This window comes from Tursiops truncatus, chromosome 2 (genome assembly GCF_011762595.2).
Source record: "Tursiops truncatus isolate mTurTru1 chromosome 2, mTurTru1.mat.Y, whole genome shotgun sequence".
In the NCBI taxonomy this organism is placed as follows: domain Eukaryota; kingdom Metazoa; phylum Chordata; class Mammalia; order Artiodactyla; family Delphinidae; genus Tursiops; species Tursiops truncatus.
In genome coordinates this window covers 80311737-80335076 of record NC_047035.1, presented here as the reverse complement: position 1 = coordinate 80335076, position 23340 = coordinate 80311737, and the positions used below count along the sequence as shown (strand labels likewise).

The 23340-nt window shown below is 38.5% G+C and overlaps 1 protein-coding gene across 8 annotated transcripts in view; it reads left to right on the top strand.

The window, feature by feature from the left end:
* Positions 1–23340, top strand: part of MEIS2 (Meis homeobox 2) — a 200981-nt gene that overhangs the window by 118238 nt on the left and 59403 nt on the right. For all 8 annotated transcript variants that reach the window (XM_033851424.2, XM_033851426.2, XM_033851425.2 and 5 more), the window contains one exon: positions 23069–23145. In XM_033851424.2, the coding sequence (XP_033707315.1) occupies positions 23069–23145 (77 nt within the window). The remainder of the gene's footprint in view (positions 1–23068; positions 23146–23340) is intronic.

Here is a 23340-nt window from a genome sequence, read left to right as displayed (position 1 = left end):
CTTCCTTTATGAACCACCCTCCATGCTAGGCACTGAATGGTGAATAAAATAGTGGTGAATACAAACATAGATACAGCTATGCTGCCCTTGTGGTGTTTATAGACTGGTAAAAGGACAGCAAGGGTAAGTGCCCAAAAGGAGAAACCTACGGAGCTTTGAGGGTATATATTAAGAGGGAATTGACCTGATCGGAAAGGTCAGCATCAATTAACTTGAGTTCTGAAGCAAGAAAATTCAGGCCTTGGGGGTGGGGGATCAGTTGCAAGGAAAGAAGCCAGCAACAGCAGGTGCAAAGGTCCTGTGGCAGGAGTAAGAGTTGCAGAGTTGTGGTAATGAAAAGGCAGTGTGGATGGAGGGGAGATGGCAGTTGGACCATAGCACAAGGTGACTCTGGAGGCTTCTGCCAAGATCATCTGGTGCCTTGAAGGCCATGGTAAACATTTTGATCTTTAGCCCGGAAGCAACGGGAAGCCCTTGAAGCCTGTCAAGGAGAAGAGTGACAAGATCAGATCAGTCCTTTGCAGTGATCATTCTGCCTCCAGTACAGAGAACATATTGGAAGAGGGCCACAGTTAATGCTCAAAAACTAGTTAGGGTATATCTTTTTTTAAAACTCAGTCCTTTTAGTTATACTTTATTTCTTAAGGTCCATGATCTACCTACTTCATCTTATCATAACTTTGTGCCACTGAACTGAAGTTTTTCTTTTTAAAACCCTTTTATTGACAACATAATGGAACATCACCAGAAACATCCATCTAAAAACAAAGGCCACATCCTTATTATCCCCGTACAATTAGTTTTATGTTCAGATTTTTTTCCTGTTTCTGCGTGGTCCTCATATTGATACTGCAAGGTCGTTATCACATTACATTGAGATGTATTAAAATGTATTATAGTTACCTGTTGCTTCACACTGAGGACATTTAGGTAAGAAGCTTTAACCAAGGATGATAACATCAGTGAAATGCTGTGCAAATATATTCTTTTTTTATTTTTCAGCCATAGAAACTAAGTTGGGAGGGCATATTTTGCCACTTTCAACCCCAATTATGTGAAAATTCCCCTTTATGGAGAATGTAAAGTCTCCTAAGTATTTGTATTAAGAGTAATGCATGTTGCTTAGGCTGTTAAAGAAATATTGATTTCTGACCCTTAACTGGAATACTTAGCTTTCATTCCTTTTCTTTTTACATAAATTGTGTATATTGTGTCCCCCTCCGGGAGAACTTAAAAGCATTTTATGTTACAGAGGTTTTGTTCTAAGATCTTATTGCTTTTGAGATGAATAAATGACAGTCTTGCTATCACTGGAACAGACCTATTTTTTTTCTTGTGTAACAAGGCATACAAGTACTACAGGGCTGAATTTGGCCCCAGAACTTCTGCAGTTCCAAGCCAGTTTCTTATGGCCAAATTTAGCTTCCAGCTTTCAGCCGATGAGAAGCTTTGGCATATAGACAATCTAATTTTTGTTCAGCAAAACTCTCCTTGGATGTTTTAAATATTTTAAAATTTGTATTACCAGGTGATGCTTATGCGTTTGTTAGGGATTGACTGCAAATACTTGCTCAGAAAACAACGTACCTTAGAGGTACTTTATGCCAGCCTTCAAGGTATTAGAATTAAATGGGTTGGCACCAAAATATTTCAATAGGCTATAGGAAATGAAACATGGCCAAACAGGTTTTCATATTATGACTATTCCTTTTTTCCATTACTAGCCAGAGGGAAGTAAATCAACTTTACATCCCCTCCCTGTTTTATTTTTATCAACTTCCTTGGAAGTTTGAGGGTTTTTGTGTTTTGTTTGTTTCTTTGTTTGTTTGCTTATTCTTTAGATAGAACATAAAACGGGAAAATTACAACTTTTAAATGTTTCTTATCTATTTATCTGTTGATGTGATGCTACCGTAAACACATTTAATGTTACTAATTAATTTAATTACACATAGTGTAGTTGCGTTAACACATTTTCTATTATCTGTTCTAATGTGATACCATGCACCCCTGCAGCCACCTTAACTTAAAGTTTTAATTGCTTTACCCTAAGCCTCAGCTCATGTTTGATTTATCTGATTTCTTTGTATAAAGATTCTCTAGTTTACGATGTGTACACAAGTCTTTAAATTGGTGTTGATGTTTATGCAGTGAACTTGCCAAGTGGTTACAGCAGACATCCCTTTATGAATTTATGATGGGGCAATAAAGACGAGTGTCAGGAGCCCCTTGTCTGGGTGAGGAATCACTTTCCTTGTGCTATGTTGGGGACAGTAATGTGGACACTTCCTCTAACTTGTATAGCAGCGGGCAGTGTTGAAATCCAGATTTGTCAAATTGTGAGATCGCTAATTTACTGCAGTGGGAGTGGGAGTGGGAGTGTGTGTGTGTGTGTGTGTGTGTGTGTGTGTGTGTGTGAGAGAGAGAGAGAGAGAGAGAGAGAGAGAGAGAGAGAGAAACACACTTAAATGTTTTTAGTTTGAAACAAAACTATATTACATTCAAAGGTTTTAACCAGGAACCCATTCTTTGTAAACCTGACTGGGTACATATATAGGTTACTATTATAGAGTCTGTGTCAACAGTCTAAAATTTATCAGCTGTGACAAGTAAAAGAAATATTTGAAGAAGAGGGCTGTGTATCATTTCCTTTTATCTATACATTTTTTTTTTGGCAAAAATAGGCCAAAAAAGACAAATCTTCTTCTCAAGTATTATGTCATAAGAAGCTTTAGTTTACCCTTTTTTCATTATGAAAAGGTCTTCAAAGTCTATAGGTATGTGTTTAATTTATTAATTCTTGTGCAGACACAAGGCTTCCTGACTGAGAGCACAAACATGCTAATTTTGAAATAGCGGTACAGGTGTTGTTATTAGTTATCGGTGTTATATTAGTGCTTCTTCATGTACTGATGTGTACTGGCCTGCTTATCTTTGCCTCTTTTACTTCTCATTAATATTTGAAATTAGAAGTCAGAGAAGTCGATTCTTAATTTTCAACGTGTACCACAGAGGATTTATCTCAAAGTATTACTTACTACAAACTATCCTGTATGTGTAAGTTCGTCTTCATATAAATGCTACCTGCAAATAACCAAAGAATTAAGATAAAATGGAAGAGCCCAGAAACATAGGAAAAGCAAGCCAGATAAGGAAAAAACACTTTCGTATTTGAAGAAAAGGATGGATGATCAGGGAGGTGGAGAGAAGGAAGGAAGGAAGGTGTTCCAGATGGTTCTGAAATGTGTGCAGCAAAGGAGAAGATTCTCAAATGTCATGTGGTTTTCTGAAGAGACAAAAACAGGACTTCACTGTTGATGACAGAGAAGATAAGCTGGAAGTGAGATAGTGAAATTCATTTTTATCTACATTTCCTCCCAATTCTCACCCTTTGTGGAAGTTCTTTCTCTTCCTACTGAGAAAATTCAGATAATTAAATGCAGTTAAGAGTGCAGACTGAGAGAAGAAATACAACAATGTCTAACTAGCAAGGTTGTGCCGATGAGGCCCTAAATTATGTGCTACCACTTACAAATTAAAATGACAGAAATATCATAGAATATTCTTGAACTGCCTCTAGCAAAAAAGTAAAATAAAATAAAAGAGTACGTCATGGCCAGTTTACATTTCAGGATGAGAAAACAAGGTGAAGAGGACTGGTTTTGATCTGTAGCAGTCATCTATTCAATCAGTACGTTTTGACTGGGATCCTTTACTGTAAAGTTATGAATTAAGCATGTGCAGAGACGTGTGAAGTACGGTTTCTTTCACTGAAGACCTCACTCCCTTTTTGGGAAGTCAAGGCCCTCCAGTATCTGTAACGCAAAGTAGTACAAGATCTGTCCTACTTGAGGAATATAATGAAGTGTGACTCAGATATCAGCTGATTGATTTGACCACACAAGTGAATCTGTTTTAAATCTATACAAACGTGATGCCAAATTCAGCTACTTCATCAGCTTCCTCAAGAAACCCAACCATATAAGGATTTTTTTCAATTCTCTAGTTTTACTGAAGAGTTGTAGTGTCATGGGGAGGTGTCACATCACACAGCACACATGTCACTTGAAAAATTCCCTTTATACTCATCTCATCCCCAGGTATTTCCTTTTAACCTTACTCATTTCTCCATCTCTTCTCCTAGGCAGCTCTCAACACAGCTTGTCAGCCCATTATTCGACGTAGTAGCTCCCGGCTTTGACAAGAAGCTTGGCTGCCACTAGACTCTAGGCTTGGAAAATTCATTTCAACCCCCACTTCCCAGCCCCCAAGCTCATCAAAGATCCTTTTCAATAGAGCTAATTCTTCCTACAAAGCAGTTATTGATCAGTATCTAAAAAATAAAAATTTATCCATATGATTTTTTAGGAAAAGAGGGTAAGAATCACTTCAAAGTGGTGATCAAAGAAGATCTTAAAGAATGGCATATCAATCAGAATAGGCTATGTTATGCTGCTTTGACAAATATCATCAAAATCTCAGTGGCTTAACATAATAAGAATTTATTTCTTGGGCACACAAGGTCAGCAATGCATTCATTATACTCTCTGAAGCAGCCGTCCTCCATATGCAAGTTTAGCCTGTAAGGTCCTTCCATCTTCTGGCACCTCCCAACAAGTAGCCCCTTGATTACAGCAGCAAGAGAGAGGGCCTGGGGAGTTCACATCAGCAAGTGAATTCGTCAGCTCCAAAATAGCGCATGTCCCCTCAATCACAGTCATTTGTCTAGGACTAGTCACATGGTCCTGCCCAATTCATGGAAAAGAGAGGTGCAGAGGGGCTGGGAAGCATAGACTTCTGTGCGTATAAAATGGGAAGAAAGCCCAAAATAATGGTGACCATTTGAAATATCTACAATATGGGAAGCGTTTTGATGGCAGCAGTATAGGAATAAAATGAGCAAAGAGGCCAGTGTGGTTTGATTAGGACTTTACATGTGTTCTGTAGAATAATGGGATATAAGTTTGGAAAGATGGGTTGAGGCCAGATCGTGAAAGGCCGTTCACTACAGGCCAAAAATCTGTTTTATTGGTGACATGGAGCCATGCAAGATTTGGGAGGAGTATGAATGACTCATGCTATATCTTGCATGGGTGCCGGTGGTGATTTGTATTGAATTGTAGTCAGATTTAAGACACATGAAAACCAGTGGAAGATTTTCTTCCAGATCAGCTAAGTATGAAGTAACACCCAATTTCTGCTGTTCCTGGGGAAAGCACAAAGGATACTGTACTAACTTATCTCCCACTACACATGCCCCAGTTGAAGATTCTTTTTGCACCTGCTGTTAACCCCTCACTTTTAAGACCAGTTAACAGGCAAATACAATGTTGAATAACTACACACCCGAGAGAACATTTATATTTGGAACCACTGGTGATATCCATGAGCATTTAAAATGTGAAAGGTATCAGTTAGCTTTGTTAAGATAACAGGACTGATGTGGAAATCTCCAACGACATGGCAGAGCAATGGAAACGATGAGGGGTTCTGATTTGTGACTCTATTTACCCAATATGAATAAATAAATAGCTACTATTTATGTGCTTAATTATTATGTGCCAGACAACATGTTAGTACTTCAGTCCTTTAAGATTACCTACAAGACCTGGGATGGTCTACACTGGCTGCCCTTCCAGCCCCATCCTTCCACTCTGCCCCTCTCTGTGCTGTAGGACCCTGGCCTCCTGCTCTGCTCTTTCCGCCTCCTAGCTGACGCTGACTTCCGCAAATGTCTGCTCAGATGTCACCTTCTCAGAATGCTCTCCCTGACCACCCAGTATAAAAGATCAATTTTCCCAGTCACTGTCTACCTCAGTATAGAAATAACCTCAATGAAGATTTTTTTTAATAAAACTTATCACCTCCAGGCAAATTCTAGTTTTTGTTTATTGCCTATGTTCCCTATCAGAATATAAGTTCCATGAGGTCACAGATTTGTCTCTTTTGCTTATGACTGTATTCCCAGTGCATGTAACAGTTCCTGGCACTGAATTAACTGTTTGTTCAATTAATAAGTGACTTATTTAAGCCTCATGAGACCCCTCTGAGGTAGGCACTGTTAATATTTCTATTTTATGAGTGATGAGCCTGAGTCCTAGGGTGGTTTGGTAGCCTCTTCAAAGTTTCACAGTTACTAATCCTTGAGGCCAAGATTAAAACCAGGACTGTCTGATTCCAGAGACTGTATATTTTGCCACAGTGCTTTTCCTGATGACCCTACACTCTGATCGTGGTAACTGAAAGTTGGTGTAAAAATTATTCTTTAAGAATACAAACATTTCATGTATATGTTTGAATCATTTCTCTGACATTAATAAATATATTATTAAAAACATGATAAATATTTCTATACGCATGAGAAAGTAAACTGACTCCCAACCCCCCTCCAAAAAAGTGTCTTGTGGAGCTAATAGAGGGTGATCTTGAAGAGCAGATTTGCTCACATGGGCCAAATGTTTCCTCCTGCAGAGTGGGCTGCTTCCCAAAGAATTAGCCTCTCTCAAAATGAATTATTAACCCCAGCGTCCTGGCCAAATTCCCACTTGGATAGTCTAGGAACTGTTCAAAACTTGGAATCTATTGAAATTAGCCTGGCTTGATTGCAGTCTCTGCATTAATTGTGATAGAATAGAGTTTCTCTAGAGATGTGTGCATATATTATTCTAATTTGTATAGACTGGCTTTGTCTCTTAAATTTTTTAGTTTCTTCTTCCCCTCATGAGATATGGCCTGCATTTCTTTATAAGTTGTTTTTTTTTTTTTTTTTCTTGTAATTTCACTGCACGAATAACTGTGAGCTCCTTTTTCCTTGGATTTGCCAAACCTTTTTCTCACTTGAATGATTAGTCTCTTGGTCATTATCACGGTGTGTTGCAGGCATTAGCCATGAGGCGCTTCCAGACTTCCAACTCTCTTAACTCAAGTGCAAGTGTAGCCTAGGTAGGGACAGAGTTCACTCAATGAAATTTTTCTAATTGCTTCTTTCAAATTCCCAGTCCTCAAGGAGCTTGTGTTCTAGTGAGAGGCACATATCTATTTTAAAGTTTAAAATAACTGACCTAATGGTGTAACTCTTTAGGATTCCCATACAACTTCCTAAATTATGGCTATTAATTTCTTCAGGCAATTTTGTTAAATGATTTAGACCATTTATTTGTCTTGGTCATAAGCAGACTCTAAAATGTCACTTAGATTCTGGAGAAACAGAGAGGTATGAGTTTAATTAAACTACAAAATCGTTTTGCTTAGGTAAAACCGAAACAAATATCTTAGAAATCCATTGTGTTGCATGGTTTTGATGGCAACTGTAGGCCTCACACAATTAGTCAAATCTTGCCAATGTCACATGATTCTGTAAGTTGGCCTTTCTTGCCTTGAGTTGGTACAGTCAAGGCTTCAATATAATAGATTGTTATAATGGGTAGCTTCAGCAGTATTTTCACACTGTAAGCTTTCTCTCTAATCTACATAGAGAGTAAGAATGAAGGTTTTGTTGAAAGGCAAAAAAAATATTCCTAGGAAATAGTTGGCCTCATAGATTTTCAGCATAGGGAAAGACCTTGAGAACTCAAGGCTTAAGTCTTTGCATTTAATTATGCCTGGATCACAGACAAGTGGTAAGTCACTTATGCTTCCTGCATTCCATTCTTTACCTTTACCAAGTGAGATGAGACAATGGATGTGAGCCATGTGCACTTAGAACTTCAGCAGCTAATATTAGAAAAATGCTTTGAAAATGACAGATGGAAAGAACTATAAATGCAATCGCTAATGGATTTATGCACTCTCTCTCTCTTCTTCCACTCTATTTCTACCAGTATTTTCCAAAAAATTTCCCAGGGCTCCACCTGAAGTATGACCTGATGGCTCCATAGCACATGTGTTTCCTGAGTTGGTTGAGTGTTTCCCAAATGTATCTACACTTTAAATTCAAATGTTTATCCACTAGGGTTTAAATCATGGAAAGTGTTACTGCCTCAGTGTGACAGCCATATACTTCTGCCTAGACAATTGTTGTAAGCTCTGTGGGGCTTTCTATAGGTTTTTCCCCCTAGATCTTAGTCAATATGGGCCTAGAAATATATAATTCCTTGTGGGGAAAAAAAAAACAACAGTTCAGATTTTCAGTAGTGTAAATAAATCGACAGAGAGTATGCTTTTAAATCTGTAACGTGCAGAAACTTCCCATCCCCTTGCCATTAGCCTCCTCCCAACTAGGTGGTTCTAACTATGAATGTGAGAAGGTAAAAGCCTAAACGCTGATATCTCTCCTGCTTCCCTTGTGCACTTGAAATGAGACACTCCATACTTCAGTCTCAGGCCAAGCACTGAAAATTATTCCTTTATTTACCCATTTACCAAATATTTATTGAGCTTGTACTGCTCTCCCAAGCACTTTTCTAGAAGCTGGATATACAGCTGTGAGAAAAGCACAAGTGAAAATCCAAGCGCTTATTAATAAATCCATCAGAATGTTTCATTTGGCATGTCTTGTAAACATCTAAATTTGTTCATTAAAAAAAATAGAAGAGCATTAGTCCACTGGGGGTATTAATTGCTTTGCAAGAACATTATCTTATGAAAGAATTCACTTTAGCAAATAGCAAGCTCCTTTAGTAATCCAGCTTACAATATTTATACTTATTATGAACTGTATTCCCAAATGTCCAAGGGGTTAAAGAAAAGGAATGTCTCCAGAGAATGGTTCTAGGTTCTATAACATCTTTAGCATTCCAGTCACTTAAAATAAAAGGGAGAATGTGTTTAGGAGTTTGAAGAAAAGAGAACATAACCAGTCAAATGTGAAAATACCCATCTCAATTTCTAGCAGTTCTTTCATTGCTCCAGACCCCTGGCTTGTTAAATTTTTAGCCCAGGACCTGGCATCTATCCATCAATGTTTGTAGAATTGTACAACTATCACTATGATAAAAATGTACACAGGTTTATTCATTCCTTATACTAGTATATTCCCAGGCCATTTCAAAATTGGCTGGTTAGTTTAGAAAAAAGATGAAAACCTTTAAAGTAGGGGTTTATACATTTCCTTCTGAATTTCCTCCCTTTCTGTAGTTCCTTCACTGTATAAAAATTTTAGATGTTCTAACACCTGTATTGAACAAGTCTTTTCTTTAGTTTCTGCCAGGTTAGAAACTGATCGTCAAGTCTGATTGTTAGATACTGGTTGTCAGCTGGGACTATGCAAAGGAGGAGAGTTTGTCAGTCTACTTTCCTCCAATATTCAGATCAAATCCAAGTCACGATCGTATATGGAGGATCAGAGTCATGAGTTGATGGTGATTTTTATTGACATTTTCTAATTCTCTGAGATAATTTTTGACTCCTCCTATTTACCTCTTGCTAAAAACTACTCTGTCTTATCTGGCCTAAGAAAATGTCCTTATTTAGATAAAGCACAGTCAATACTTGCATGGAATGTACATAGAATAATACCTTGGATTTACTTCATGATTTTCCACTAGAATCTAAAGGCCATTTGTGGTTTATTTCTTGCCATGTGGCAATCCTTAAGTGTTTTGCTAACTCCTTAGAGAGCTAAACCCACTCAGCTTATGTTGCATGAGGGTATATTTCCAATTACTCCAATAAGAGTATTTAAATTATTTAAATATTTAAATAATGTATATGATTCAGTCAGTTACACCTGAGTATTCAAGGTGCCTTCAGACTTCAAACTACCTTATTTCATTCCCTATGGTCAATTGGTCAACTCACCTTACTCTGAAATATTAATGCTGTTTGTATTATGGCAGAACATGGGTCAAATTTAAATTCATCTGCTAAAGATACAACATACCAAGCAGGTATCAGAAGTGTTAGAGGGCTCTGTCCATCATGAAGAAAAGCCACGGGTAATATCCAAACTATTTAACAAGCACCAACAATCAGAATGGATGTTCAACTAATCAGAGCAGATGCCGGCCATAGTGGTCCATACCAGTTGAATTCAGCTGCGTTAAAGGTCCGTTTTTTAAACTCCAATTTTTGTGGAGACACCATTTTCAGGGCTTATTATATCCTTGTAAGAAATGTTTTCGTGCAAAAAAATAGAATTATTTGTTCTAAGAATGAAAAAACACACTACCAATTTCTAATATACAAAGCAGGAGGAATAAGAAGTAGCTATTTGGGCTTCCCTGGTGGCGCAGTGGTTGAGAGTCCGCCTGCCGAGGCAGGGGACACGGGTTCGTGCCCCGGTCCAGGAAGATCCCACGTGCCGCGGAACGGCTGGGCCCGTGAGCCATGGCCGCTGAGCCTGCGCGTCCGGAGCCTGTGCTCCGCAACAGGAGAGGCCACAACAGTGAGAGGCCCGCGTACCGCAAAAAAAAAAAAAAAAAAAAAAAAAAAGAAGTAGCTATTGTTTTCTGTAAAATCTTATCACTTAATGGATTGGAAAAAATTGGCCAGTAAAATAATTTCAAATATTCATACTTTTAGTATTTCCCCATTATTTCTCTTTCTTTTATCCAAGTTGATAAGCAGATGCAGATACTTTCTGCGAGGTCAGCTTAGCTACCCAAGCTAAGAGGAGCTTTTTCTTAATATTTTCTGATTTCCTGTGCAAATTAGAAAGAAAATAGCCACCTACTAATATTTAAGCAAGCTCCTAACATATATTGGCATATATCCTTATTGTTTTTTCATGACACTTTTAATTTCTGTGTTTGTATTTTCTCTTAGTGCACATATTTTTAACTTATTCGGATTTACTTAGCATAGCATTTAATTATCATGGTAAAAGGTTAAATACTATCAAATGATTTGGTATTTCAATATTTAATCACTTTTACCTTGAATGAGTAAATGTCTAGTCAATAGATATTCAGAGTCATAAAGGCATATTTTTATGGACATATATTTTTTTCATTTTGTTTGCTTATGACATGGATTAGATAGTTTATGATCTTATGTATTTAATTACCAGAAGAGACATACTCATAAGTATGTTCAAAAGACATTTTGAAGGACTTCTACTTACTGATGAGTTGATTTGCTCTAAATACAAATTAGAAACTCACAAATCGATTTTTTCCATCCGCTTAGAAACACTCTTTATTTAAAGTATTTGCATGTTCTAAAGCTTAGGTAAAATAGGAACGGGGACAGTATATGTACAAAGATAGATAAATGCTGTGGCGGTATCTTGTTCTGTCTCCATCTTGATGGATTAGTTAGCTTTCACTAAACAGGCACTCTAAAAAAGGGAAGGAAAAACAACTTGATAAGATAAAAGTGTGGGGAATTCCAAAATAAATACTGCTAACTGACCTTTTTGGATGGCTCAGTTAGGAGTGTTCTTATTAGGGTACCAATTGGTTGCTTTATTTACTAGTACCATGATTAACTAAGGTAAACACTTGGGTAATATCTTCGGCTTACTTTTTCATAATTTCTGGACAGACATAATGATCTTTCTCCCACACTTTTAAAAGTCAGATAAATTCCGAAACATTTAGAGAATATGGAGCTATAATTTTTAAAAGTCAAGTATTTTTTTTAGCCCACTTCCCCTTTTTTAGAGTATATCTCTAAGTATAGAGTTGCATCTCATGCTCATTTATATGCAAAAAGAAGCTCTGTATATGTTAGGAAAAGAAGCCAGTTCGGAACCTCTGAACCAATTTCCTAATGCTAGTGTTTTACACCTTAGAGTTTGTATCTTGGTGAACTGTAAAATGAAAGAATTAACTCATTAAGGAGCTCTGTTTCATCATAGCCACTCTGATTAAAACCTTCTCTACAATATGGTGCAAGAAATGGTCAGTCACTACTAAAGTTTTCTTTTTAACCACTGCTATGCATCACAAGAAGTCATTAGTTTACAGCTACTTTCTTCTTATTTTTATGACTTTTTAGCTTATCATTAACCCCATTCTCTTATCCTGTACTCTGAGATGAGCAAAGAAGATAATATCCACAACATTTCCACTGCTTACTCTAGAGATAATAACTTTTTGAAAAAGAGATAACCCTGTTTCTTTAAACAACTCCTTCCTCTTTAAATCCATGATAGCTTTCCCTTGTCAAGTTAGACTTTCAGTGCATTGTTAAGGGAATCAGACAAAATTATTTATAGCATGGTCCATGCAGATGAAATTGGACTGAACATACTGGAATTGTTTATTATTTCTTGTAAACTTGTTTAATAATTCTTTAATATTTACCGCACAATTTTTTTAGCCTCTTTATTGGAGTATAATTGCTTTACAATGGTGTGTTAATTTCTCCTGTATGACAAAGTGAATCAGCTATGCATATATATATATCCCCATATCTCCTCCCTCTTGTGTCTCCCTCCCACTCTCCCTATCCCACCCCTCTAGGCGGACACAAAGCACCGATACCCCACAATTTTCTATCCAGACGTTTTTCAGGTTATTAAAGAAATGTAATGTATTAATAGCTAAACTTATTTCCTTCTAATTCAGTCCTTTATGCCACTGTGTCTGGACCTGTTCAGTAGGGTTGTTGTCATAAGACTAGATACAAGTATGTCAATTGTCTGGACATTATATAACTTTAAAGCAACTGCTTAGCCTTTTTGACAAGGAGTAATTAAATGTTAATTAAAAGTCCCATACACTTCCTTTCCACAGCTTCTTAGTGTTACCATCTGAATTTGCCAATTTCCACTTGGTTCTCTACATATATAAAGTTATACTCTTGTTTTAAATAAGAGCTGATTTTCACTATTTCATATTCAGTGTGGGAGAGAGGTTGGTATTATCTGCCTTGTTAAGTGTCTCCTTCCTTAAATTTCCCTTCTCATTTGGTATCTAGTTTTCACCTCAACCGACTTCCCTTTCTCTCGTTTCAGAATAGTATTTTTCGGATGCAAACATTTCACTTATTTCCATTCGCAAACTTGATTAATTCAACATGCACTAACTGATACCTTTCGCATGCTAGGCAGTGAACTAGATTCTGGAAGTAAAATATGGATAGCCAGTCCCTGCTCTCAAGGAGCAGAGTCCAATAGGCGAGATTGACAAATAAGCAAGTATTTGCAATGCAGCGTGGCAAATGAAGAAATATAGGGTGACATAGGAATATATAGGATATGGATAGTAAGTAACTTACAGGATAAAATCTGCCTACTGGTATCCATAATTCCTAGGTAGAAATAACATGTTCCGTAAGAAATATTCTTCGAGATTATATGAGTGTGAAACTTCTTCTTTCTGGGGAAGTCAGGGACATCTTTTAAAAAGGAGGAGGCCAACAAAGTTTGGGGCAAGCCACTTTGTTTCAGTCAGCCTTAGCTTTTTTTTTGTTTGTGTGTTTGTTTTTGTTTTTTGTTTGTTTGTTTGTTTGCGGTACGCAGGCCTCTCACTGTTGTGGCCTCTCCCGTTGCGGAGCACAGGCTCTGTACGCGCAGGCCCAGCGGCCATGGATCACGGGCCCAGCCGCTCCGCGGCATGTGGGATCTTCCCGGACCGGGGCACGAACCCGTGTCGCCTGCATTGGCAGGCAGACTCTCAACCACTGCGCCACCGGGGAAGCCCAGCCTTAGTTTTATTAGACATAAAATGAGAAAGTTTGTGTTACATGACTTCTGATGTCCTTTCTAGGTCTAAAACTCTGAGTCTGTAAGTTTTGCTTTTGCAGTACACTGAAAAATCTAAATAGCCTAAACCTGTTTTGAAAAATCTATTGCAACAAATGGTCCATAAAATAAATAAGCACAAACTTCAATTTTTTGGAAAAGTGGCCTGGCTGTAGAACTGAGTAGCCCCATAAAATATTAATTTGGTCATAGTGTGGAAATGTGAAATGATTGTTAAATGAGTCAAGGCCTTATTTGTGGCCTTTGGCTCATTTGGTAAGATTACCCATTAGACATGTAGGCAGCATAACACGCATGGCCAAGCAGCTCATGGGAGCGTCCTAACAAATGTTAAATAAAAATTATCTTTCTCTAGCCTTAGGAATATATTGCTGTTATTTTCAAAATAAGACTGCTCAGCTTTAAAATCTCAGTCAATGGGAAAATAATTACATTCATTGCACTTAAAATTCTGACTCCTATCTGCAAATGTGTTTTTCTAATATATTTTTTATGTCTCTTTGGAAGTTTAGAAGTCAAATGAGTGTTGATGGTTTCTGACCGTCTTTTAATTGTATCACTCCTGCCGGTATGAATTCCCTTTGTACCATTGCAGTAGGTAGATGTAACATTTCCCTTTGCAGATGCACAAAGTGTTTCTTCTTAGTCCTAAGACGCTTTTTTCCTTTCAGTCATTAACCTTGGTTTCATGAAAAATTCCTTCTCCATTTTTCCGTTTTATCTATATCTTGATAATAATAATTTAATAACTGTTCTTAAAATCTCTGTATGATAATCCATTAGGCTCATTCAGTATTCCTTCAGCTTATCTACAAAGGAGCGTGTGCTTTTCTCTTTGCTCTTTTTAATGAGGCCTTCCTACCGTGGCTCTAAATATCAACCAAACATGTTAATCTCTTAGGATCTGACTATTATTAAAATCTCTCCAACATTTTCTGAATTTTAAAAGATGTGATTATTATCATGTAATCTGTTTACTTCCACGTGAACTCAAGTGGAAATGAATCTCCTGAAATAGCCACATTTTCTGCCTCCCAAATATACATCTGGCATTAAAAAAACCCAGCTAATTTAAATCTAGAATCTGGGTTTCCATGACACCAAACATCTGGATGAAAAGTGAAAAATTCAGTAGATGTTTTCAAATATCCAAATACTGTGTCAGTAAAACAGTCAAATGACGCTCTGAATCTCCCCATATTTATCTGGGTTTTTATGCATCATATATGTGGCACTGTCAGTCCTTCCTGATGGAAAACAGTGTCAATTTCAGAAATAATGTATTCACAAACAAGTATGTACTGAGTACCTACTCTGTAGGAAACATTCTAAGTGCTGTAGATCAGCAGTCCCCAACCTTTTTGGCACCAGGGACCTGTTTGGTGGAAGACAGTTTTTCCACCGCGGTGGAAGGGGGCAGGCAGGCGGAGGCTGTGGGATAGTTCAGGCGGTAATGCGAGCAATGGGGGCGATGGTTCAGGCAGTAATGCGAGCCACTGGGAGCGGCAGATGAAGCTTTGCTCGCTTGTTCCCCACTCACCTCCTGTTGTGTGACCCAGTTCCTAACAGGGTGCTGGTCCAGTACCAGTCCGCGGCCCGGGGGTTGAGGACCCCTGCTGTAGAGGGTTCAAGGTTAAAGGCTTGAACTCTGTCCTCAAATGAATTGCAGTGCAGCGAGGGCTATAACACAAGGACACATATATACATAAAAGATAATGTGGAGTGAATAAAAACACAAGAGAGGAGGAATTTTGGAGGAAGGTGACTAGTCCAGGCTAGTGAGGATTTTCTGCTGGACCCAGTGTTGGACTGACCACGATGGACAAACCAGCATCATGGAAATGGAAGGGAATGTTGTGATCACACATTTGAAATACGCACTCCTTCAGCAGCTGGGAATTTTACTTAAATCAAATAATGCTAAATTAGCCAGACGATTGCAACGGTTCTTGTGTCATTTTTTCATGATCACAGCCTTGGGTTTCTGTACGGTTTTTGCGTCTAAGTGTGTTTCTCAGGTATTTTGATGAGCAAATTTATATGCATCCCCCTTAAGAGTTTCAACTTGACACAGAGAAGCATACTGAAATTTACTCTCCCTATGGTCATTATAAAAAGTCTACCTTATACTTTGGGTTTCGAATTAGAAAAAAGATATAAAATTTTCACAGTTCCATATACATTGCATGCTTAAATCTCTATCTTCCAAGTTAGGTGATTTTTTAATCTATTAGGATCACAACTCTGATCAACTTTTTAAAAAATCCCAAATCCTCAAGATTTTTGCCATGTTTGATCAGAATCTAGATTAAAGCAAAATGGTTTGCCTCTTCTTCTTCCCCCCACCCTGCCTCCCTCCGTTTCCTCACCATCCTTCTCTTTTTTTAAGAAAAATCAATGATCATTTTAAGCTGGAGGGGAATATGGAGTAAACTGAGAAATTTTCTGATAATCTGAATTGTGCCATATGTATTAGTCAGCACTAATAAATTGGCTCAAGTAGCTGAAAGGTAAAGGGCGGCTGGATTTAGATAAAGCTGGATCCAAGGGCAGAAATGTGCACAAGTCTGTTCTTTATAGCTACTGGCTCTGCTTTTGTCTGTGTGGGCTTCATTCTCAATCAGGCTCTGTCCATTTGGTGGCAATAATGGCCATCAACAACTCCAGGCACAAATTCTACTGACTTAGTAACCCCAGTGAAAAGAGAACACCTTTGACTGACAGTCCTACTGACTCCCATTAACCTAACTTGGGTTCCATCTTCAGAGCAGCCAGAATGATTAACTATGTTGATTGGCTAAGCCCTGAGTACATCCCTGAAGTAAAATCAAGGCACTTCTGGGCTTCCCTGGTGGCGCAGTGGTTGAGAGTCCGCCTGCCGATGCAGGGGACACGGGTTCGTGCCCCGGTTTGGGAGGATCCACGTGCCGCGGAGCGGCTGGGCCCGTGAGCCATGGCCGCTGGGCCTGCGCGTCCGGAGCCTGTGCTCCGCAACGGGAGAGGCCGCAACAGTGAGAGGCCCGCGTACCGCCAAAAAAAAAAAAAAAAATCAAGGCACATTTACCAAAAGAAAAGGGAAAAGGTACTTCAGTAAAAAACTTTAATGTTAGAATGGGAAAGTCCTCCACTAAATATCAGTAGAGCGGGTGGTTATCCCAGCCTTACCACTGCCTGTTTCTATGACCTGGAGTGTTAATTAAGCCATTGCGTCTTGGTTTCTTCATCTACATAAATTAGGTCGCAAGACAGGGTTCTGTTTAAAGACTTTTTTAGCTCTAATATTTTGTGGTTCTGATCTCAAGAAATAGGACAAGGATAAGACACCTAGAAAATGCAGATTTACAAATAGTAACACAAAGCAGGAGATGCATCATGTTTCATGTAGAAGTGCTTCTGTAGAAACCCGACGTTAGCTTGGCAGTGGAAGAGCAAAGGGTTGCCGGTTGCTCCTGCATCCTGAGGTAGTGATTAGAAGCTCAGACAACTTGAGAGGAGAGGGTGTGTGTGTGGGGGGGGGGGGGGGGGGGAGAGGGAGTGAGAGAGTCAGTGAGGTTCAGAACTAACCATCACAAACTTTATTATTATAATCTCCATAGATATTTTATAAACCACGTATAGCTTTGTTAACCTCATTTTACTATTACAGAGACTAAGTCCCAGGCACAGTCTTGTTCAAGGTGGCAGAACTACTGACAAAGCTTGAATGAGAACTTAACGTCTATTTTTTTTCACTCTTTCTACAGATCTTTTTTTTTTTTTTTTTTTTTTTTTGCGGTACGCGGGCCTCTCACTGTTGCGGCCTCTCCTGTTGCGGAGCACAGGCTCCAGACGCACAGGCTCAGCGGCCATGGCTCACGGGCCCAGCCGCAACGCGGCATGTGGGATCTTCCCGGACCGGGGCTCGAACCCGTGTCCCCTGCATCGGCAGGTGGACTCTCAACCACTGCGCCACCAGGGAAGCCCTCTACAGATCTTTAAAGACACTGAGACAGAGTGGGGGGAGAAATAAAAAAATTTTAAAAACCTAAGGCTTTACTCTCAGAAAGTTATACTTTATAAAGACAAGGTGTGAAAATAAGACAGGACAATGAAGGGCTAAAAATTATAAATACCAAGTAAATCACTATGTGATTTTTTTTTTTATAAATGCATTTATTTTATTTAGTTATTTTTGGCTGCGTTGGGTCTTTGTTGCTGCACTCGGGCTTTCTCTAGCTGCGGCGAGCGGAGACTGCTCTAAGATGCAGTGTGCGGGTTTCTCATCAAGGTGGCTTCTCTTGTTGCGGAGCACGGGCTCTACGCACGCAGGCTTCAGTAGTTGGGGCTCGCGGGCTTTAGAGTGCAGGCTCAGTAGCTGTGGCGCACGGGCTTAGTTGCTCCGCCGCATGTGGGATCTTCCCGGACCAGGGATCGAACCCGTGTCCCCTGCCTTGGCAGGCAGATTCTTAACCACTGCGCCACCAGGGAAGCCCTCACTATGTGAATTTAGTGGGAAGCAAATATCTTGTTTCCAATTTTATTTTCACATTTCATTTGCAGTATACATTCTAATCATGGCGTCAGAATTTCTGTTTACATAAGAAAAGGTGTTAAATTAATGGCCACTGAATAAGTTTGACATTCTATGAAAATGCATTGATTTTTTTCAAGGGTTAGGCCTTTAGCACCATCTATTTGTACCAGTTCAATAAGCCTGGTCCCAGAGCAATAAGTGATATTTACCCAATGCTGTTTCATTGTCCATATTAGAGAAATTGCTTAGAGGGTTTCATCTACAAGTGGCATCATCAAACTCAAGGTCACCTGAATTAACTCTATAAAATAAGTCGTATCTTAGGGGTGGATTGAGGAAAAGGAAGTGGTGATTATGATGACCAAGTTCCAAGTATTTGCTGAAACTAAGAACCTGCCCAACAAGTTACTTGATCATTTGTCTCAAAGGCTATATTACATCATTACAGAAGAAATTTGACAAATTGCACATTGTTCTTTCAAGAGTTCATCTAGTAACCTTTTTTTTTTTTTTTGGTGTACGTGGGACTCTCACTGCTGTGGCCTCTCCCATTGCGGAGCACAGGCTCCGGATGCGCAGGCTCAGTGGCCATGGCTTATGGGCCCAGCCACTCCACGGCACGTGGGATTCTCCCGGACCGGGGCATGAACCCGTGTCCCCTGCATTAGCAGGCGTACTCTCAACCACTGAGCCACCACAGAAGCCCTCATCTAGTAAACTTTATAGACCAGTGAGTCGAACTCATAGGGTAGGAAAGTAACCTTAAGAACTAATTCTCAAGGTGTCCTGCTTTTAAAAGTATCCAGTGAAAAAGTTACCATAACAGAAGAGAATATCTAATTGTATAAAAAGTTAAATTGCTATGTTTTTAAAAAAATATGGAGTGTATAAATTAATTATAATTATAATAAATTAATATTACTTTAAAATTAATATTGGATTTAAAAAAATTGTTTGCAGCAGTAAACATGCAGGCAACCTAGGAGTATATAAACAGAAAGTAAAAGCCTGCACCCCATGCCCTATACAACATGAAGTTGTACAGAGCACGGGGTGTGTGTGTTTTTCCAGATGTTTTCCTTGCATGACAAGCATAGATATGTGTGCATTTAATTAATTTATTTATTTAGCTGTTTATCTATTTTACAAAAATTGGTAATACATGTTGTTCTACAGTTTACTTTTTTCATGCAACAATATGTGGGGGAAAACCTTTTCATGAGAATCTCCCATTTTATTTAACTATGATCCATTTGACAGATAGGTTGTTTCCAATTTTTTAGCCTTGCAAAAACTACCTTTTTCATTTACTGTGTACTTCTAATTCATGAGATGATTAGAAATATCACTTGAAGTATTCTAAAACATCAGTATAAATCCTTTCAACGTGGAATAAAGATTATGATAAATTGGTTCCAGTTTGGACAAAAATGAAGAGGGATTAACCACAAAAGAAAATTATCATTAAGTGATTTCACCTAAAAACTGTTTCACTGATACATTCTAAGAATACTGTAGATCTGTTTGCATGTACTTGATAAACCAGTTTAACCCCAAAGGGATGAGAAAAAAAAAAAAAAGAGTCTAAGGTCAGTATCTGGAATACAGGTAATATCTCACTTTCGAATGAGTCTTTAGAAAAAAGGCAATTAAAAAAATATTTTCTGTCTACGTTGAGTCATGAGCCATACGTGTCTTACTAACTTTTTGAACAGTTGTCAGTTGATACTCAAAGAGGATATTTGTGATTCGCTTCTCTTCAACAGTGGCTTTAAATTATTTGGGGATGTGAAAAACTTTGACCTATGCCGGTTCTTTCTTGATGAAGGGAATCATCATCATCACTATTATGTTACAATGTGTGTTCTTATGAGTAAGTTGAGCCACCTCTGAGCCGCTGGACCAGGGTGGGTTGGCCCCCATCAGTGAACAGACTAAACTATAGCCTCAGTCCAAGCATATAGAAACTGACAACAAATTATTGCTTGTGGTCTACTTCCAGTTTTCAAGTGCAAACATACCAAAGTTTATTTTAAATTTGAGCCAGTCAGACATTTAGCAATATACATCAAAGAAGAAGTGAAGGCTTCCCATGTTTATTATTTCAATATGATGTCTGTTCTAATAAAGTAGAAGAATGCCTATGATAGATCATGTAGTAGAAATTCTCTAGTTCCACAGTTTGGCCTTAAATATATACATATATTTGTAAATTAATCCAAAACACATTGCCATGGTTCCAATTCCTCTGAAAGCTGATTGTTTTCCATTCCTTTTTTAATTTTAGAAATACAGTGGCCGACTGCCAGAACACTTTCAGATAAACAGTCCACTCCCTGTATAAAAGGGGCATAGAATCATGAATGTTCAAAAACCACAGAACGTTATTTAAATAAGTGAAAGTTATTATGGTCTTCCCTATTAATTAAAAAAAAAAAAGCCATCTGCGCAAGGTGAATTTTGGTAAGGTCCCAATTATTTTAATGATTGTGGATGGAATTTGCAACTGCTTTCATAGTGAAAGTACAGTTCAGGGATTCCCAAGATAAAATGCACTGTTTATGTAATTTTGTGGTCATTTGTCTTAATTTCTAATAAAACACTGGGAAGAATTCTTGTTACTCATTCTGAATGTACGGTCCTGCTTGAAGGAATTGACTCTATACTAACTTCCCCTTTCCTAGTCTTCTACTAGCTTAACATCCTAAACCTCTATTTCATCTAAACCTTCTCTGTGTGTGTGTGTGTATATATGGTTGTATGTGTCTCTGCCTGTCTCCCTCACACACACACACACCACAACCCACATTTTGTCGGAACTGTCTTGGGCAAATGCATCATAATAGTGAACAAGACTGAGCACACCAAAAAAAAAAAAAAAAACCCACTGCATGAAGAAACAGCATACTGGATGACATTACCAATGCAGATCTATACATCGTCGTGATGAGTCTTTATTTTCATTTTTGTTATTTGCAGAATTGATTTCCATTGGGCACATCACCTAGAAACCTAGGCTTTCAACGTCTTAGAGGAATAAAAAGTCAAAGGGTGCTCCTCCCTTGAATTTGTCAGGAAAATACCACAACAAGAAGGATTTGGGGATCTTTTTGGTCATTTTCCCTCCAACCAGTGTTTTCAGTCAATTAAAATTTGTACCCTAGGCCTTTTCCAGTTTGAAGCCACCCCAGCATCTGTGATAAGCAATCCTTCTTGTTTGTGCAGTCATTCATTATCTCCATTACCAAAAGGAGAATAGAGGACAATTACATTGTTTGGACGAATCAGAGTGTTAGGAGGAGTATTTGTCATGGTGTCAGAGTGCAGCACCTGACAGGCAACGATTGATGGCCAGGAATGAGTGTGAGTGGCCAAAGCAGCCTCATAGGATGCAAATTACTGACTGTGGATTCCAATTTATCCTGTTCATTTTTCTTGCCCATGCTGAAGACCATTAGTGGTTTTTGAAGCAGTGAAGGGGTCATTACTAATGTGGGTAGGCTCGAAGCAGGAGGGGGAAGGAGGGGAAAAGCCTTCTGTAATTACACAGCTTTCAGGAACAGGCTGGAGGCCCTAGCCAAAAAAATGTCAACACCTCGCAATCAGAAAAATTTATTTTCATTTTATGCTTAACCCATATTAACTCAACATTATCATCTTTCTTTGTTAACATTTGCAGAATATTAAAAGCCTGGCTTCTATATTAATACAAATCTAGTTAACCCCTTTTGCAATACAGGGGGTTTTGTTTAACCTAATGGCATTTGGGTTTGCTAATAAGTAATTGCACACGTTTTGGATAATGTATGCTATTATAGAAGATGAAATACCTGAAGAATAAAATCTTAGATGATTGAAAAACATTCACTCTCTCAAACACTGGAACGATTAGAAAGCTCTGAATGGAATACTTTGTTGTTCCTAATGTCAGCCTTTAATAACGTTGATGGGAAATATTTATTACTAAAGGCTTTCTCGTTTAAGAATGACTTTGACATTCTTTATAAAAGTTTACTTTTCTGTTTAAGAAAACCAGTGAATTTAGAGCAGAGACCTATTTAACAGACATGTTTTATAATTATGTACATGCCAGTACAGTGTCTCAAAGTAAATGTACAATTCTACAGTAACAATCTTTGATTTCAGAATGAGAGAGGAAAGTGGTTTGCTGATGGGAGGATGGTTTGTTATAAATGTTGGTGAGTTGTGATGGGAAGTAAAGAATTAAAAAACACCGAAACCTATGGCTTCATTCTCTTATTGCCCACACTTTAGGGTAAAATGTAAAATTTCTGTATTGCACATAATTGATTCCTTGTGATGGGTGGTCACTTTGTGCGACCCTCTTAACCCAGAGCAGCAACCAGTGAAAATGAAAGAATCTTCCACTGTCCCTTAAAGGAGTCAACATAAACAACTGTCAGTAAACTCTGCTGTAACTGAAGTGGTAGCCATGGCTTCGAAGAATAGTTGTGATTATGGACGATCTTACTTTCCAAACTGACTATCAATAATCTTAGATTAACTAGGAAATAATGATTATATTGAGCCATCTCACAAAGATAATGTAGGAGAAAGGCTGCACAGAGGTTTTCCAAGAAGTAAAGTAAAATGGGCCCGCAAGTCGTTCCCTTAGTGTAACTGAAGTGATTGTAGCCAACCAAATTTCTGACCCATCGCCAAAGTGCTGTGCGTCCCTGACTGATGGAAGAAACTGAATACCTGCAATGCTGCCGTGCTCTGTGCTACTGGCCTCCACAGTGTGGCAGGAACGGGGCTGCACAAGCAGGTTTTTGGATTCTTGTCTCTGCCCACATTTTCCCCCCCCCACATGATTAAAAAGCTGTGATTAGGAAAATCAAGCCATAGACTAAAGAAATCACAAACGGTGGTTTCATTCTTAGACGTAAGTGACTCTTTCTTAACTTCTGATACATCTTTCAAAACATTTGTGTTTTCATTAGCATCCGTACCCTTCCGAAGAGCAGAAGAAACAGTTAGCTCAAGACACAGGACTTACAATTCTCCAAGTAAACAACTGGTGAGTGACCCCAAAATCAATGTCTTTCTCCCGTGGCTAAAGTAAGATTTCTCAATCATTGTCTTCTTTTTTTGTTTCTGAAACAAATGAAATTGAGGAGGATAACTTCTGTGTTTCTACCTTGACGTGTGAACGTAGTGCACAGGGAGAGGAAGAGGTAACTAGGTAAATGGTTTTGGTAAGATGTATCCTTCT